Source organism: Procambarus clarkii, chromosome 46 (assembly GCF_040958095.1).
Source record: "Procambarus clarkii isolate CNS0578487 chromosome 46, FALCON_Pclarkii_2.0, whole genome shotgun sequence".
Classification (NCBI taxonomy): domain Eukaryota; kingdom Metazoa; phylum Arthropoda; class Malacostraca; order Decapoda; family Cambaridae; genus Procambarus; species Procambarus clarkii.
The window spans coordinates 28,293,347-28,310,724 of NC_091195.1; the positions used below are offsets into that span (position 1 = coordinate 28,293,347).

A 17,378-nucleotide genomic window follows, 5' to 3' on the forward strand; every position below is an offset into this window, starting at 1 on the left:
TCCCCGCGGCCCGGTCCTCGACCAGGCCTCCACCCCCAGGAAGCAGCCCATGACAGCTGACTAACACCCAGGTACCTATTTTACTGCTAGGTAACAGGGGCATAGGGTGAAAGAAACTCTGCGCATTGATTCTCGCCGGCGCCCGGGATCGAACCCGGGACCACAGGATCACAAGTCCAGCGTGCTGTCCGCTCGGCCGACTGGCTCCCGGTCGGCAAGTAAGGTAAGTGAGAGTACATTAAGTAACATGGGGTTAATATGTGTAAGGTTAGGTTAGGTTGGGGTAGGTCAGTTGAGGATGGGTTATGTTATGTTGTCGTATTTTAGATTTGTACAAATTTTTTCCTCTTGTTGCTTCGGTGTGCGGGTGTGGCGGGTCCCGGGCGTGTGGAACCTCCCACCGCCTGCCACACGAGCTCCTCCAGGTGTATGTCGTGTGTCTGCACTCTCCTCGTACTCTGCATTTTTGTGCTTGGGCTTTTTGATAATGGTTTAACATTCGTTCTTCTAACCATTGATAATATATGTTTATAATAACAGCAACTTGAGATAATAACTTACTTTATTGACTCAACATTCATCCATCATCATAAAGTTTTCACATCTTGTCTAACTCAAAAAAAAAATAACAAAAAATAACAAAAAACTGATCTAATTGTCAGTAGGGACACGCTACAGTCCTGCTCATGCAGTCATCAGGGGACAAGCAACACTACAGTACTGCTCGTACAGTCATCAAGGACCAGCAACACTGCAGTACTGCTCGTACAGTCATCAGGGACGAGCAACACTACAGTACTGCTCATGCAGTCATCAGGGACGAGCAACACTACAGTACTGCTCATGCAGTCATCAGGGACAAGCAACACTACAGTACTGCTCGTGCAGTCATCAGGGACAAGCAACACTACAGTCGTGCTCGTGCAGTTATCAGGGGACAAGCAACACTACAGTCGTGCTCGTGCAGTTATCAGGGGATAAGCAACACTACAGTACTGCTCGTGCAGTCATCAGGGACAAGCAACACTACAGTCGTGCTCGTGCAGTTATCAGGGGACAAGCAACACTGCAGTCCTGCTCGTGCAGTCATCAGGGACAAGCAACACTAGTACCAGCCACACTAGAACTACAGGGCTCAGTTCTTACACTGGTAATGTTCATTGTCTACATAAACAATCTACCAGTTGGGATACAGAATTATATGAACATGTTTGCTGATGATGCTAAGATAATAGGGAAGATAAGAAACCTAGATGATTGTCATGCCCTTCAAGAAGACCTGGACAAAATAAGTATATGGAGCACCACTTGGCAAATGTAATTTAATGTGAATAAATGCCATGTTATTGAATGTGGAATAGGAGAACCTAGACCCCATACTACCTATATAAACTGTCACCCGAAAACCACATTAACACTTTATTGTTCTGAGCGAGTGAGCCTCTCGCTAAGCTGGGTCTGGGGATTTCCGCGCGCTCCCTGGGAGCGTGGGGTAATTCTGAAAAGTGTATACTCTTTTCAATAGTGTATAAAAGTGTATACTCTTTTCACCTCAATTTTTATCCTAGGTTTTTCAATTTGGTATCAATGTGTTTACATTAGAATTCTCTATAGAACTAAATGCATATAAACTCCAAAACTCCCGGCTTACCACGCACAGCAAACAGAGAAATTGAGAGCGAGTTACCCGGGAGCGCGCAAAAGCAATAAAATGTGTTACACTCTTTTTCACTTTGGTCACCTCAATTCTCATCCTAGGTCTTTTATTTTGGTATTAATGTGTTCGCAATAGAATTCCCAACAGGAGTATATGCATATAATGTCAAACCGCAGCGCGCTCCACCCGCTGACAAGATGAACGTGGACCAAGGTTACCTAAAAGAGAGAGCTGTGCCACCCCAAGGCATCTTCCATTACACTGGAGAGCGCGGTAGTACTGAAAAGTGTATACTCTTTTCAACTTTGTCACCTCAATTCTTGTCCTAGGTTTTTCAATTTGGTATTATTGTGTTTGCAATAGAATTCTCTACAGGACTAAATGCATATACAGTAAAGCCCAAAAGCCCAGTGAGAAATTGAAAGCTTGTTACCCGGGAGCGCGCAAGAGCAATAAAATGTGTACACTCTCTCTTCACTTTGGACATCTCAATTCTCGTCCTAGGTCTTTCATTCTGGTATCATTGTGTTCGCAATAGAATTCCCTACAGGAGTATATGCAAATATAAAGTCCAAAAGCCCGGTGTACCACCCACAGCAAACAGAAAAAGTGACGGAGCGTTACCCCCGTGAGCGCTAATAAAGAGCAATAAAATTGGTATGTTCTTTTCAACTTTGTTACCTCAATTCTGGTCCTAGGTCTTTCATTTTGGTATCAATGTATTCACAATGAAATTCCCTACATAAGTAAATGCATGTAATGTCCAAAACCGTGGCAAGACCTTCCCGAAAACGCCACTACTTTGCCGCACCGACAACGCAATGCTGCGTCATTAACATCCATCTGCGTCCATCTACTAAACAGACAACGCAATGCTGCGTTGTTACCGAGTGATAGTGTTAAGAACATTGTGCGAGGAGCCTATGCCACACTTTCTAACTTCAGAATTGCTTTTAAATACATGGATGGAGAAATACTAAAGAAACTGTTCACGACTTAATGTTAGACCAAAGCTGAAATATGCAGCGGTTGTATGGTGCCCATATCTTAACAAGCGCATCAACAAACTGGGAAAGGTGCAAAGACATGCCACTAGGGTGGCTCCCAAAACCGAAGGACAAAAGCTACGAGGAGAGGTTAGAGGCACTAAATATGCAAAAACTAGAAGATAGAAGGAAAAGAAGCGATATGATCACTACGTACAAAATAATAACAGGAATCAATAAAATTGATAGGGAAGAACTCCTGAGATCCAGAACTTCAAGAACAAGAGGTCATAGATTTAAACTAACGAAACAAAGCTGCCGAAGAAATATTAGGAATTCATTACACACAGAAATCATAATAGCGTGATGTATCAAATGAATTCTTGTTGCAATTCTTATACCATGTCGTAGCTCAGTCGATTAAGGTAGTGTCTGGGATGCTCTCAGACGTAGGTTTGAATCCTCGTCATGGCCCTTGTGGATTTGTTCATAAGAAAATTCACTTCTGTAAACAGATTGGTAGACGGTTGGAGCAAGTAAGGTGAGAAGGTGGTGGAGGCCAAAACCGTCAGTAATTTCAAAGCAATATATGGCAGAGTGCTGGGAAGACGGGACACCACGAGCATAGCTCTCATCCTGTAACTACACTTAGGTAATTACACTTGGGTAATTACACTACAGTACTGCTCATGCAGTCATCAGGGACAAGCTACATGACAGTACTGCTCGTGCAGTCATCAGGGACAAGCTACATGACAGTACTGCTCGTGCAGTCATCAGGGACAAGCTACATGACAGTACTGCTCGTGCAGTCATCAGAGAGAAGCAACACTATAGTATCGCACATGCAGTATTGCTCATACAGTCATTGTCCAGTGCAATGCATTTTACTGGGCATTGTACTGATTTGTACTGTAATAGGGGAGTCCTGTCTTTTAGGTATTCTTGGGCAGTGCATCTTTTTCTCTGCTCAAACGTCTATTGCCATTTGTATAGTGAGCAGGTCGCTGGGTTGATGGAATCCCATCTGCATTTTTTTCTTGACAGCAGTATAAAATTGCCTGGCGCGCACACATCTACACTGTCTTTTCATCATCTTTCTTCAGTTTCGGTTAAGGTTGCCCGTCCATTTTGTCTTGGTTGTTTCTCGCTCTGCATCTCATAAGATACTATTGTATCTTATCGTTTAGCTTTGGCAGAGTGGCTATTGCTTGCATTCGGCACTGACACCTCCACGACACTGACACCTCCATTGCACTAGAGGTGTCATGCTCCTGAGCCATCCAGGTCTCTTGGACTGGGTTTTAGTCTTTCTCTCCTCACCTTAATTTACAGGGTTCTCTTTGGCTCATGATGTCTCTAAAGGCTGTTTTGGTTGGCTCGCGCCTCTGGCTGTAGGACTGGGGAGCTTCAGACTGTTCTGAGGCTGGGGTTCTGTCCTTTTGGGCTCTGTGGGGTGGTTTTTAGCAGTTTTCTTCTTTTCTGGTGAAGATTGAGTCAGCTGGTTTTTTCTTTATTGATTGATGCTTGGTTGGATAGGGTTATCTTGAGGTTATCTTGAGATGATTTCGGGGCTTTAGTGTCCCCACGGCCCGGTCCTCGACCAGGCCTCCACCCCCAGGAAGCAGCCCGTGACAGCTGACTAACACCCAGGTACCTATTTTATTGCTTGGTAACAGGGGCATAGGGTGAAAGAAACTCTGCCCATTGTTTCTCGCCGGCGCCTGGGATCGAACCCAGGACCACAGGATCACAAGTCCAGTGTGCTGTCCGCTCGGCCAACCGGCTCCAAGGGTTGGGGGGGGTTGGGGGGGCATTATTTGTTGTCTGGTGGCAGCTCTTCACTGTTACTTGTGGGTCATTGGGTTTGCCTTGCTGGACTCCTTTTGGTTGTAACTGTTTACTTGGTCCCTTATTTCAAGCCTCGCGTTTCTCAGGTCGTCTGCAGTGTCATTAAGTCGTGCCAGCCTACAGTCTACCCTCGTGCTCCTGATGTTTGCAAATACACTGCTTTGGCCATGGTATTCTCCAACATGTCCTGGGCCGATATTCGTGCTCAGTTTTTTTTTGGCTTTCTAACAGTTCTGGTAGTCCAGTATTTAGTTAATGTTCCTGGTCCCAGTTGGTTTTCTGTTGCTGAGAGTGGTGTCTCCTGGTCTGGTTTCACTTGCTAGTGCCTGCCACTTCTCATTCCTGGTAAATCCCATTCTCATTCTCTGTGGTTAATTAGCTTCAGGGAGACACCATGGGGGATCTCCCAGAAACCCAGCGTTGAATGTGAGGAAATGCCTCTTTCTGGTAGAATTCTGTTGACTCTCCGATTGTCCTCCTTCCCTTCCAGGTTGATTGGTTCATTGATGCATTGTTCAGCAGCCCCAGAACTGATGATGGTGTTCAATTGTTCACCTAGTGGTGGCAATTGGAACTAACGAGTTTCAATCTTATCGGTGAATCCTTTATTCCATGTGAATCATTTGTGGAGTTCTTTGGGGATTTCCGAGGCTTGGATTTCTGTGAACCTGCCAGTTCTCTGTAAAGCTTCACCAACTGCATACTTTCCCACTGGGGTGGGGATATTGTCTGCACTCCCAGTGCCTCTATATGGGAGCCAGGTCATGGCTCTGGTCCCTGGTAGGCCAATCAGAGCTTCCGCAACTGATATGACCTTTAAGCATGAAGCCATCTTGGTAAGATGGCTTCAATGAGCCACCGGGGCTCTACCAGGAAGAGGCATTTCATTACATTAAAATGATTAAACTAAAAACTCGGCCCGGGTGGGTAAGTGGGTAACTACCACATCAACACTAAGACCATAAGAACAAAGGTAACTGCAGAAGACCTATTGGCCCATACGTGGCAGCTCCTATTGGCCCATACGTGGCAGCTCCTATTGGCCCATACGAGGCAGCTCCTATTGGCCCATACGAGGCAGCTCCTATTGGCCCATACGAGGCAGCTCCTATTGGCCCATACGAGGCAGCTCCTATTGGCCCATATGTGGCAGCTCCTATTGGCCCATATGTGGCAGCTCCTATTGGCCCATACGAGGCAGCTCCTATTGGCCCATATGTGGCAGCTCCTATTGGCCCATATGAACATAAGAACATAAGAACAAAGGTAACTGCAGAAGGCCTATTGGCCCATACGAGGCAGCTCCTATTCTATAACCACCCAATCCCACTCATATACTTGTCCAACCCGTGCTTGAAACAATCGAGGGACCCCACCTCCACAATGTTACGCGGCAATTGGTTCCACAAATCAACAACCCTGTTACTGAACCAGTATTTACCCAAGTCTTTCCTAAATCTAAACTTATCCAATTTATATCCATTGTTTCGTGTTCTGTCCTGTGTTGATACTTTTAATACCCTATTAATATCCCCCCGGTTATGTCCATTCATCCACTTGTAAACCTCTATCATGTCACCCCTAACTCTTCGCCTTTCCAGTGAATGCAACTTAAGCTTTGTTAATCTTTCTTCATATGAAAGATTTCTAATTTGGGGAATTAACTTAGTCATCCTACGCTGGACACGTTCAAGTGAATTTATATCCATTCTATAATATGGCGACCAAAACTGAACTGCATAATCTAAATGGGGCCTAACTAGAGCAAGATATAGCTTGAGAACCACACCAGGTGTCTTGTTACTAACGCTGCGATTAATAAATCCAAGTGTCCGATTTGCCTTATTACGAACATTTATGCATTGATCCTTTTGTTTTAAATTCTTACTAATCATAACTCCCAGATCCCTTTCGCAATCCGACTTCGCAATCACAACACCATCTAGCTCGTATCTTGTAACTCTATCATCATTACCTAACCTCAGAACTTTACATTTATCAGCATTAAACTGCATCTGCCAATCCTTTGACCATTTCAAAACCCTATCTAGATCAACTTGAAGTGATAGTGAGTCCTCCTCCGAATTAATTTCCCTACCGATTTTCATATCATCGGCAAATTTGCAAATGTTGCTACTCAAACCTGAATCTAAATCATTTATATATATTATAAACAACAGAGGTCCCAGGACAGAGCCTTGAGGCACTCCACTTACAACATTTTCCCACTCTGACTTGATTCCATTTATACTAACTCTCTGTTTCCTTTGGTATAGCCATGCCCTAATCCAGCTTAATATAGCACCCCCAATACCATGAGACTCTATTTTTTTAATCAGTCTTTCATGTGGCACTGTATCAAAAGCTTTGCTAAAGTCAAGGTAAACAACATCGCAATCCTTACCACTATCAACTGCCTCAACAATGCTAGAATAAAAAGATAACAAATTTGTTAAACATGAACGGCCATTTATAAAACCATGTTGCGACTCAATTATTAATTTATGTTTTTCAAGATGAAGACGAATTTTATTTGCTATTATAGATTCGAGTAACTTTCCCACAATAGACGTTAGGCTAATTGGTCGATAGTTAGACGCAAGTGATCTATCTCCTTTCTTAAAAACTGGTATCACATTAGCAACTTTCCAAAACTCTGGCACTCTGCCTGACTCTATTGATTTATTAAATATGGTTGACAGTGGGTCACAAAGCTCCTCTTTGCATTCTTTAAGCACCCTAGCAAACACTTCATCCGGCCCTGGGGATTTGTTTGGTTTGAGTTTTACTATTTGTTTAAGAACATCCTCCCTGGTAACTGCTAAACTCGTCAACCTGTCCTCGTCCCCACCCACATAGACTTGTTCGGCTGAAGGCATATTGTTAAGTTCCTCTTTAGTAAATACAGATACAAAATATTTATTAAAAATACTACTCATCTCTTCATCACTATCTGTTATTTGACCTGTCTCAGTTTTTAATGGACCTATCCTTTCCCTAGTCTTAGTACGATATAACTGAAAAAACCCTTTAGGATTTGTCTTTGCTTGCCCTGCTATGCGAACTTCATAGTTTCTTTTTGCTTTCCTTATCTCTTTTTTAACATTTCTAACCAGTTGTACGAATTCCTGTTCTAAAGTGACCTCCCCATTTTTAATCCTTTTGTACCAAGCTCTCTTTTTACCTATAAGGTTCTTCAAATTCTTTGTTATCCACTTTGGGTCATTAGTATACGATCTATTCAATTTGTATGGTATACTACGTTCCTGTGCTTTGTTTAGAATATTCTTAAATAAGTTATATATTGAATCCACATCGAAATCCCCATTTAAGTCACCTATCGCTGGGTTCATGTCTCGCTCCAAGACCGGCCCACACCCCATACCCAAGCCTTTCCAATCAATTTGACCCAAAAAATTTCTTAGGCTATTAAAATCAGCTTTTCGAAAATCTGGCACTTTAACAGAATTTTCTCCTACTGGTCTATTCCATTCTATGCTAAATCTGATTTCTTTGTGATCACTGCTCCCTAGCTCACTCCCTATTTCGATGTCATTAATTTGCGTTTCCCTGTTAGTTAACACTAAATCTAAAATATTATTTTCCCGTGTTGGTTCCTTAATGTGTTGCGTAAGAAAGCAATCGTCAATTAATTCTAGAAAATCTTCTGCTTCACTATTCCCTGTTTTGTTCAACCAGTTTATTCCGCTAAAATTAAAGTCACCCATGACATAAATACTGTTAGATCTAGATGCTCTAGATATTTCATCCCATAGATGCTTTGCTTCCATTCTGTCTAAATTTGGTGGCCTATATATTACTCCTATTATAATATTATTAGCTTTTTCGTTTAATTCAATCCAAATAGTTTCTGTGTGTGGCTCTGTTTTGATTCCCTCTTTGAGACTACATTTCAAATTGTCCCTAACATATATGGCTACTCCACCTCCTCGTCTAATATATCTATCTGTGTGAAATAGTTTAAATCCATATATTTGATATTCAGCTAATAGTTCTCTATTTTCTACATTCATCCACGTTTCGGTAAGTGCAATAATATCTATTTTTTCTGTGCAGACAAGAGCATTTAATTCGTTAATTTTATTTCTTAGACTTCTACTGTTAGTGTAATATACCCTAAGTGAATTGTTATTTTGCGGACCTTCTCTTTCCCTGATCGTTTTGCCAATTCCTTTCTCCCACAAACACATACTTTTATTACCTCCTTCCTCCAAATCAATTCCCATACCTCTATCTACTAACAGTTTAAACCCAAACAAACACCTCTAACCACTTCTTCTAGCGAGTTCGCAACAGCAACAACCCCAGCTCTCGATAGATGCACCCCATCACGAGCATACATTTCATTTCTTCCATAGAAGTGTTCCCAGTTGTCTATGAAAGATATTGCATTTGATTTGCAATATCTTTCCAGCCGGCAATTGACACCAAGTGCCCTCGATATCCATTCATTTCCCACTCCCTTTCTTGGAAGAATGCCACATATGATCGGGATTCCTCCCTTGCTCCTAACTAACTCTATGGCTGTTTTATACCTCTGAATCAGTTCCTCACTCCTGACTCGACCAACATCATTTCCTCCCACGCTAATGCAAATAATGGGATTGTTCCCATTACCAGCCATAATATCATTCATGTTGTTTATAATATCACCAATGCCAGCTCCGGGATAGCAAACCCTTAACCTGTTCCCCCTATCTCTAGCACAAAACGTTCTATCCAAATACCTTATCTGGGAATCTCCCACAACTAATGTTTGCTTAGGTACTTCCTTTACTTTCTGAGGGGCCTGCGCTTCCTTTCTCTTCGTTGCTTTCCCTTTTGCGCGATCCACAGTCTCTCCACAGCACTCGTCCTCCAAAACGTCAAATGAATTTGAAGTTGCTATGGCGTTTGAAGGCGGCTTTATCAAAGTCTTCTTAAGGCCCCTGTCTTTCGCAACTCTCCAAGACGAGGTCCCTTTACTGCTGGTCTCCTCCTTCGTTACTTCTCGTTGTTTTTTAAGCTGACGCACCTCCTCCCGCAGAGAGTCCAACTCTGTCCTCAGGGCTCCCACTAGAGTCACCAGGTCCTTCACTACAACTTCCATATTGCTATGATAATATAACAACACTCAGGAGCTCCGGTTAACACAACCTCTCACTGTGACTTCACCTGACCGACTGTGGCAGCTCCTATTGGCCCATACGTGGCAGCTCCTATTGGCCCATACGTGGCAGCTCCTATTGGTCCATACGTGGCAGCTCCTATTGGCCCATACGTGGCAGCTCCTATTGGCCCATACGTGGCAGCTCCTATTGGCCCATACGTGGCAGCTCCTATTGGCCCATACGTGGCAGCTCCTATTGGCCCATACGTGGCAGCTCCTATTGGCCCATACGTGGCAGCTCCTATTGGCCCATACGTGGCAGCTCCTATTGGTCCATACGTGGCAGCTCCTATTGGCCCATACGTGGCAGCTCCTATTGGCCCATACGTGGCAGCTCCTATTTATAACCACCCAATCCCACTCATATACATGTCCAACCCGCGCTTGAAACAATCCAGGGACCCCACCTCCACCACTTTACGTGGTAATTGGTTCTACAAATCTACAACCCTGTTACCGAACCAGTATTTATCCAAGTCTTTCCTAAATCTAAACTTATCCAATTTATATCCATTGTTTCGTGTTTTGTCTTGGGTTGATACTTTTAATACCCTATTAATATCCCCTTTATTATGTCCATTCATCCACTTGTAAACCTCTATCATGTTACCCCCAACTCTTCGCCTTTCCAGTGAATGCATTATAAGTTTTGTTAATCTTTCTTCATATGAAAGATTTCTAATTTTGGGAATTAACTTTGTCATCCTACACTGGACACGTTTAAGTGAATTTATATCCATTCTATAGTACGGCGACCAAAACTGAACTGCATAATCTAAATGGGGCCTAACCAGAGCAAGATATAGCTGAAGAACAACACCAGGTGTCTTGTTACTAATGCTTCGATTAACCCTTTAACTGCGCGGCCTATAAATATGACACCCCCTCAGTGCGCAAGAAATAATTTCTCGGGAAAAAATTATTTTTTGTTCTGAAAGTGTCAAAAACCCCTCCCTGTATATGGGTATAGCAACGGAATTTCAAAATTGTACTTACTTTGGCTGCTATGGGGTCCATATGGTGGCGCGTGACATCGTCATTCCCCGTGCGCCCGTGACATAAGCTCCCGGGGCTGGTGGGGTGCCTGGGGCGGGGCGCACGAGTTGCCTCGAATATATTTTTGTTCATTTTTTGCACACAGTTCCAAATACATTTTATTTGTTTTTACGTGCTAATCCTATGTATAATGAACATGTACACTACATTAGTAAAATATCCGTACTGTCCGAGGACACTGTGTTACGTGCATGATACTTGTGTACACATAAGTTGCACATATTTACCATGTATCATGCTAATTTATGTATATATACAATCTATTTACAGACTATACACTGTCACACACTATATACATTCACCATCAACACATTCAGAACACTGCGAGTGTGAGCAGCCACACCCAGCCAGCCCTCCCTCACTCCTCCAACATTGCCCCTCCCATCATACAGTTATTCACACCAATGTTTCATGTTCATTTATGTATATTTACAACATATGTACACACTATACACTGTCACACACTATATACATTCACCATCAACACCTTCAGAACATCGCGAGTGTGAGCAGCCACACCCAGACAGCCCTCCCTCACTCCAACCTGTGGTACATGTGGGTTTAGTGGCCCATGGTGATTTATGTTGTGGGTTTAGTGGCCCATGGTGATTTATGTTGTGGGTTTAGTGGCCCATGGTGATTTATGTTGTGGGTTTAGTGGCCCATGGTGATTTATGTTGTGGGTTTAGTGGCCCATGGTGAATTATGTTGTGGGTTTAGTGGCCCATGGTGATTTATGTTGTGGGTTTAGTGGCCCATGATGATTTATGTTGTGGGTTTAGTGGCCCATGGTGATTTATGTTGTGGGTTTAGTGGCCATGGTGATTTATGTTGTGGATTTAGTGGCCCATGGTGAATTATGTTGTGGGTTTAGTGGCCCATGGTGATTTATGTTGTGGGTTTAGTGGCCCATGGTGATTTATGTTGTGGGTTTAGTGGCCCATGGTGATTTATGTTGTGGGTTTAGTGGCCCATCGTGGTTTATGTTGTGGGTTTAGTGGCCCATGGTGATTTATGTTGTGGATTTAGTGGCCCATGGTGAATTATGTTGTGGGTTTAGTGGCCCATGGTGATTTATGTTGTGGGTTTAGTGGCCCATGGTGATTTATGTTGTGGGTTTAGTGGCCCATGGTGATTTATGTTGTGGGTTTAGTGGCCCATGGTGATTTATGTTGTGGGTTTAGTGGCCCATGGTGATTTCACTATCTATTTGGTGCAACTTAAAGTTCTGAAGATAATGTTTTAGCTTAGTTAATGGAGGGTGTGTGGTTTCTTTTTGTTCTGCTCTGTACATTCTTCAAATCACAGTTGTGTAGGAATTTCTAGATCAATAATGTTGTTTGTTTACATTGCAGGATGTGGAACACAATAGAGCTTACATTGACCAGTTGTATTCCAATGACTCCCAGAAATGCTTCCAAGCAGTCAGGTAAGATAATAACTTTATTTATTTTAAATATTTTTCAACATTGAGTTAATAAAGACATACATATTTGATAATTCCTATTATCAAGAGCACTGTGTGTATAAATGTATTTATGTTTAGAGAAATATCATAATCTTTATCCTGGGTTCCATTGCAGTGAACTCAAATTTGCTGTGATCGGAAGTGTACGTGAGAAGGGGTCCATTATTGAGCAAGGAGTGGTGGTAAGACTTCTACAGATCATCCGAGCGCCGGAATTAGACAACTTGCTTAAGACTGAGGTTGTAACAGTTCTGAATTCACTTGCTAAGGGTCTGCCTGAGCATGCAGTGTCCCTCGTACAGGCCGGACTGTTGCCGGCACTCTGGGAACGTAAGTTGTCTTGATTGCCTACGAATTGGATTTCTGTTCGTATTTCATTCGACGGCAGTGCTAGAAATATGTCAGATTTTCTGGTGTAGAAGAGTAGAAGATGCACTTAATTTACAAGGATATTTTAGGGATTTTTTTTTTGTCTTTTAGTATGTTACAATATAGTGAACATTTATTGAAAGGGATTTTCAAATGGTTTTGTAAGCTAAAATATACAATTTTGTGTTTGCAAATACATTACATATTTGGTTTTGTAGGGTAAAATATATGATTTTGTGCATATAAATACTATACATTATATATTTGGTTGCTAATGGACCAAAAATGTTTGTTCTGTCCACTTGAAAATATGGTAAATTGATGACATAATTATCCTTTGTTATGAATTATCATATAGAGCTGTTAAATGTGTTTTTACAAATAGAGCAGAGCAGTTTGAACCTTAAATTATTGCTGTATTGTTTACTGCGCCACGTAACCAGCTGTGACATGGGAAGAAGTACGTATGAAGCGAAACTTCTAAATGGTAATAGGAATGAAGAAATAAATTAATTTTATTTCTATCAAAATTATAGGAATCGGGAAGCCTGTGAAATGGTAAATAAAAGCAAAGCAACAAAATCATTAGAGGATGGGGGGGGGGGGGGGGGGGGAGTGAAGGACAAAGGGATAGGGCTGGATATGTAGTTGTGTGGATAAGTAGTCGAATCCCCTCCCCTCCCCCTCCTCAGGCACAAAAAATAATAATTTTATGTATAAAAGTCCATAACGATACATTATTGTTTCACTAGATACTTTAAACAAAACACCACAGGATACTGGTAATAGATCAGCAATAAATATGGGTACTCACCAAGTGTCCAGATGTTTCTCCACATATGATCTTGGAATGATGTATAGGTGGGTAGTAGTAGTAGGAGGCATCCTTCAATCTCGGGAGACTATGGAGTTGCGCTCTGGTTGCTTTCCAGGGTGCAAAGCCTGGGTAAGTCGATATGGAGGAGAAGCTGTTACCCATGCAACAGGTCCCCCCCCTTCTCCACGTTGCTGAAATTATCCAAATGAAAGGCAAATGCCAATACACATGGTTCCAGCACCGTCGCAGGAGCTGCCAGAACAAGGTCGAAGTCAACAACGAACTTCCTTAGGGGCTCCAACTCCGAATTTTTCCTCGCGATTGACTCCTGAAGCCTTTCCCAAAAGAGAGGGGTACAGTATAGCTGCAAGGCAGCGGAGGTTTAAAATTAGGGTTTTCCTTCCCCTAGATGAGTTGCCTTCCCAGGCTAACAAAGTCCCATCTACCCGGAGCAGCTGGGTTTAAGGCGCCAGAAGCATGCCCTCGCTCCTTCTCCTGTCAGTAAAAGCAGTTCCGCTGGATTTAAAGACTAAGCCACCCGTGCAGGCCAGGAGTTGGACTTGGTTGTCAGAGGCTATTTGAGATACACGCCGTACGGGAGCTTTTTTTTATAGGTAATGGGAGCTCCTCCCCCATTACCACCCCGTGGCTATGACAACCCCTTGGAACTTGGTGATACTTTGATAGATGAGTATGGTGGTGTTAACTGAGGACTGAGGCCGAGATGTTGACGCCTAGATTGACGGTTTTGTTTGGTTTGGTTGGGTTTAGTTAGGTTAGGTTTGGTTTGATGGGGTTGGATTAGGTTGGGTTGGTTAGGTTAGGTTAGGTTAGGTTAGGTTAGGTTTGGTTAGGTTTGGTTTGGTTTGGTTTGGTTTGATGGGGTTGGATTAGGTTGGGTTGGGTGTAGTTTAGTTAGGTTAGGTTAGCTTTGGTTTGATTTGGTTAGGTTAGCTTTGGTTAAGTTTGCTTTGGTTAGGTTTGCTTTGGTTAGGTTTGCTTTGGTAAGGTTTGATTAGATTTAGTTGGGTTTTATTAGGTTATGTTTGTTTGGATTTGGTTAGGTAAACATATGCCAGTACACTTTTGTTTTATCAGCTTCATAAATTTGCTCAGGAGAGAGAGAATTGTCCTGTCCCAGGTCCAGCTGCTTTTGGAGCCGGGTGTTTAGATGGTATCTGTGGACTTCCGGGATGCGTATTGACATGTCCCAATTCTTCCGGGGTTCAGGGACTGGCTCGGTTTTGTCTTGGGGCGGCAAGCTTACTGCTTTTGTTGCTTTCCATTTGGCTTTAATCTGGTGCCTCGCATTTTTACGAACCTTACCCGAGTCGTGGTGACCTGTTTGCGTCTGTTAGGGGGTTTGGTTTCTGGCTTACCTCGACGACTGGCTGGTGTAGGCTCCCATCCAGTCCACATGTCTGCTCGCTAGGGATTTGGTTCTTTCCCAGCTCGCTGGGTTCAAGTTCTTGTGAACAGGAGGAAGTCCCATTTGGTTCTCCCTCAGGTTCGGACTTGGCTGGGTCTTGTGTGGGACTCTCAGACCGCTTCCTTGTCTTTCCTTCCCGTGGCGTTGCTGTGGCTGCGGTCGCGCTTTTGGCTGTTTTTAGGGGGCATCTGGGTCAGGTCACTCATTGGTTGTTCGAGCAGCTGTGCGGCAGTCTGAACTTCGCCATGCTGGTCTACCCGTCAGGTCGGATCTGGCTTCGGCTGCTGTTCTGGCTCCTTCGGGGAGGTCCGAACCCAGCGATCACGAGAGCAGCGGAAGGCGGCAGAAGGGACAAGAGCAGCAGAAGGGACTTTGGAAGTCCCTTTTGCCGCTCTCGTGATCACTGGGTTTGGATCCTGGGGGCCTTGCGTCGGCTGCTTCATTACCGGCTTCCTCTTTGGGTTTTTCGGGGTTCAGGGCTGTGGCACCTACCCGAGCCCTTGCTTGATGTGTTCATGGACACGTCGTCTCTTGGCTGGAGTTTTGTGACCAGTGGTAACCAGGCCTACCAGGGTCAATAGAGTCCATCCTTCCGTCAGGCTCACAGCATGATGCGGGAGTTAGCGGCGGTGTGGCTTTCGCTTCAGAGGGTTCGCATCGCTCGTGGATCGACAATCAAGCTCCATTCGGATTGCTCCCCAGTGGTACATTGTCTGACCCGCTGGGGTTCGATGCGGTCCTTGGCTCTTTGGGGCTAGTCGCTCTGGGTAATTTGTCTGCCGAGTTCTCGTGGTTTGGCTCTCCTGGCAGTTCATATCCAGGGAGTGTCCAATGTCCTGGCGGACCGCTTGTCCCCTTACCTTGAGGTTACCTTGAGGTGCTTCCGGGGCTTAGCGTCCCCGCGGCCCGGTCGTCGACCAGGCCTCCTGGTTGCCGGACTGATCAACCAGGCTGTTGGACGCGGCTGCTCGCAGCCTGACGTACGAGTCACGGCCTGGTTGATCAGGTATCCCTTGGAGGTGCTTATCCAGTTCTCTCTTGAACACTGTGAGGGGCCGGCCAGTTATGCCCCTTATGTGTAGTGGAAGCGTGTTGAACAGTCTCGGACCTCTGATGTTGATAGTTCTCTCTCAGAGTACCAGTTGCACCTCTGTTTTTCAACGGGGGTATTCTGCACATCCTGCCATGTCTTCTGGTCTCATGTGATGTTATTTCTGTGTGCAGGTTTGGGACCAGCCCCTCTAATATTTTCCACGTGTAAATTATTATGTATCTCTCCCGCCTGCGCTCAAGGGAGTACAGTTTTAGGCTCTTTAGTCGGTCCCAATAGTTTAGATGTTTTACTGAGTGGATTCTAGCAGTAAAGGATCTCTGCACACTCTCCAGGTCAGTAATTTCTCCAGCTTTGAAAGGTGCTGTCATTGTGCAGCAGTACTCCACTCTAGAGAGCACAAGCGTTTTGAAAAGTATCATCATCGGTATAGCATCTCTAGTGTGAAAAGTTCTTGTTATCCAACCTGTCATTTTTCTTGCAGTTGTGACGGCTACTTTATTGTGTTCTTTAAAGGTAAGGTCTTCCGACATGAGTACACCCAGATCCTTTACATTGCCTTTTCGTTCTATGTTATGATTTGCCTGAGTTTTGTACGTGGTTTCCGTTTTTATATTTTCATTTTTTCCATAGCGCACGAGCTGGAACTTATCTTCGTTAAACACCATATTATTTTCTGTAGCCCATAGAAAGACCTGATCTACATCTGACTGGAGGTTCGCCGTGTCCTCTATGTTGCCTACTCTCATGAAGATCCTAGTGTCATCTGCAAAGGATGATACAGTGCTATAGGTTGTGTTCTTGTCTATGTCCGAAATGAGGATGAGAAAAAGTACTGGAGCAAGCATAGTACCCTGGGGGACTGAGCTCTTCACGGTTGATGGGCTGGATTTTTTTTTTGTTGACTATTACACATTGGGTTCTGTTGGTCAGGAAATTGTAGATCCATCTGCCTATTTTTCCGGTAATTCCTTTTAAACACATTTTATGTGCAATAACACCATGGTCACATTTATCAAAAGCTTTTGCGAAATCTGTCTAAATTACATCCGCGTTATGTTTGTCTTCCATAGCATCTAATGCCATATCATAGTGGTCCAGCAAGATGTCCCGGGTTTGAGCAGGCAGCAGTCAAGTCCCGGGTCATTCTCCTGTCCACAGAATAGACGGTCGACGCCGACTCGTTTCTTTGACTCTGCTGGACATTCAAGCATCAGGAAGTTGACCTCTTCGCGTCAGCCTGGTTGAGGCACCTTCCGGGCGCCCTTAGCGCAACTTTGTAGCGCCCTTCAAAGACTGTGAAGCCGTCGGGGTTGATGCCTTTCGGCAGGACTGGTTGAGGTGGGCTTATCTGTACCTCTTTTTCCCGGTTCGGTTGTTGCTCCGGGTCCTGACTCGCTTGGACACTTACCAGGTTAGAGTAGTCCTGTTGGCCCCTTGGTGGCCGGCCCAGCCTTGATTTCAGGCGCTGCTTGCTCGGTGTCCGAACCTGAGGGTCTTCCCACGGCTCCGCCTCTTTCAGCA

General features: G+C 44.1%; 1 protein-coding gene across 2 annotated transcripts in view; it reads left to right on the forward strand.

The window, feature by feature from the left end:
* Positions 1-17,378, forward strand: part of LOC123770558 (armadillo repeat-containing protein 8) — a 63,888-nt gene that overhangs the window by 915 nt on the left and 45,595 nt on the right. For both annotated transcript variants that reach the window (XM_045762579.2, XM_045762580.2), the window contains exons 2-3: positions 12,076-12,149; positions 12,304-12,518. In XM_045762579.2, coding sequence (XP_045618535.1) covers positions 12,076-12,149; positions 12,304-12,518 — 289 coding nt within the window. The remainder of the gene's footprint in view (positions 1-12,075; positions 12,150-12,303; positions 12,519-17,378) is intronic.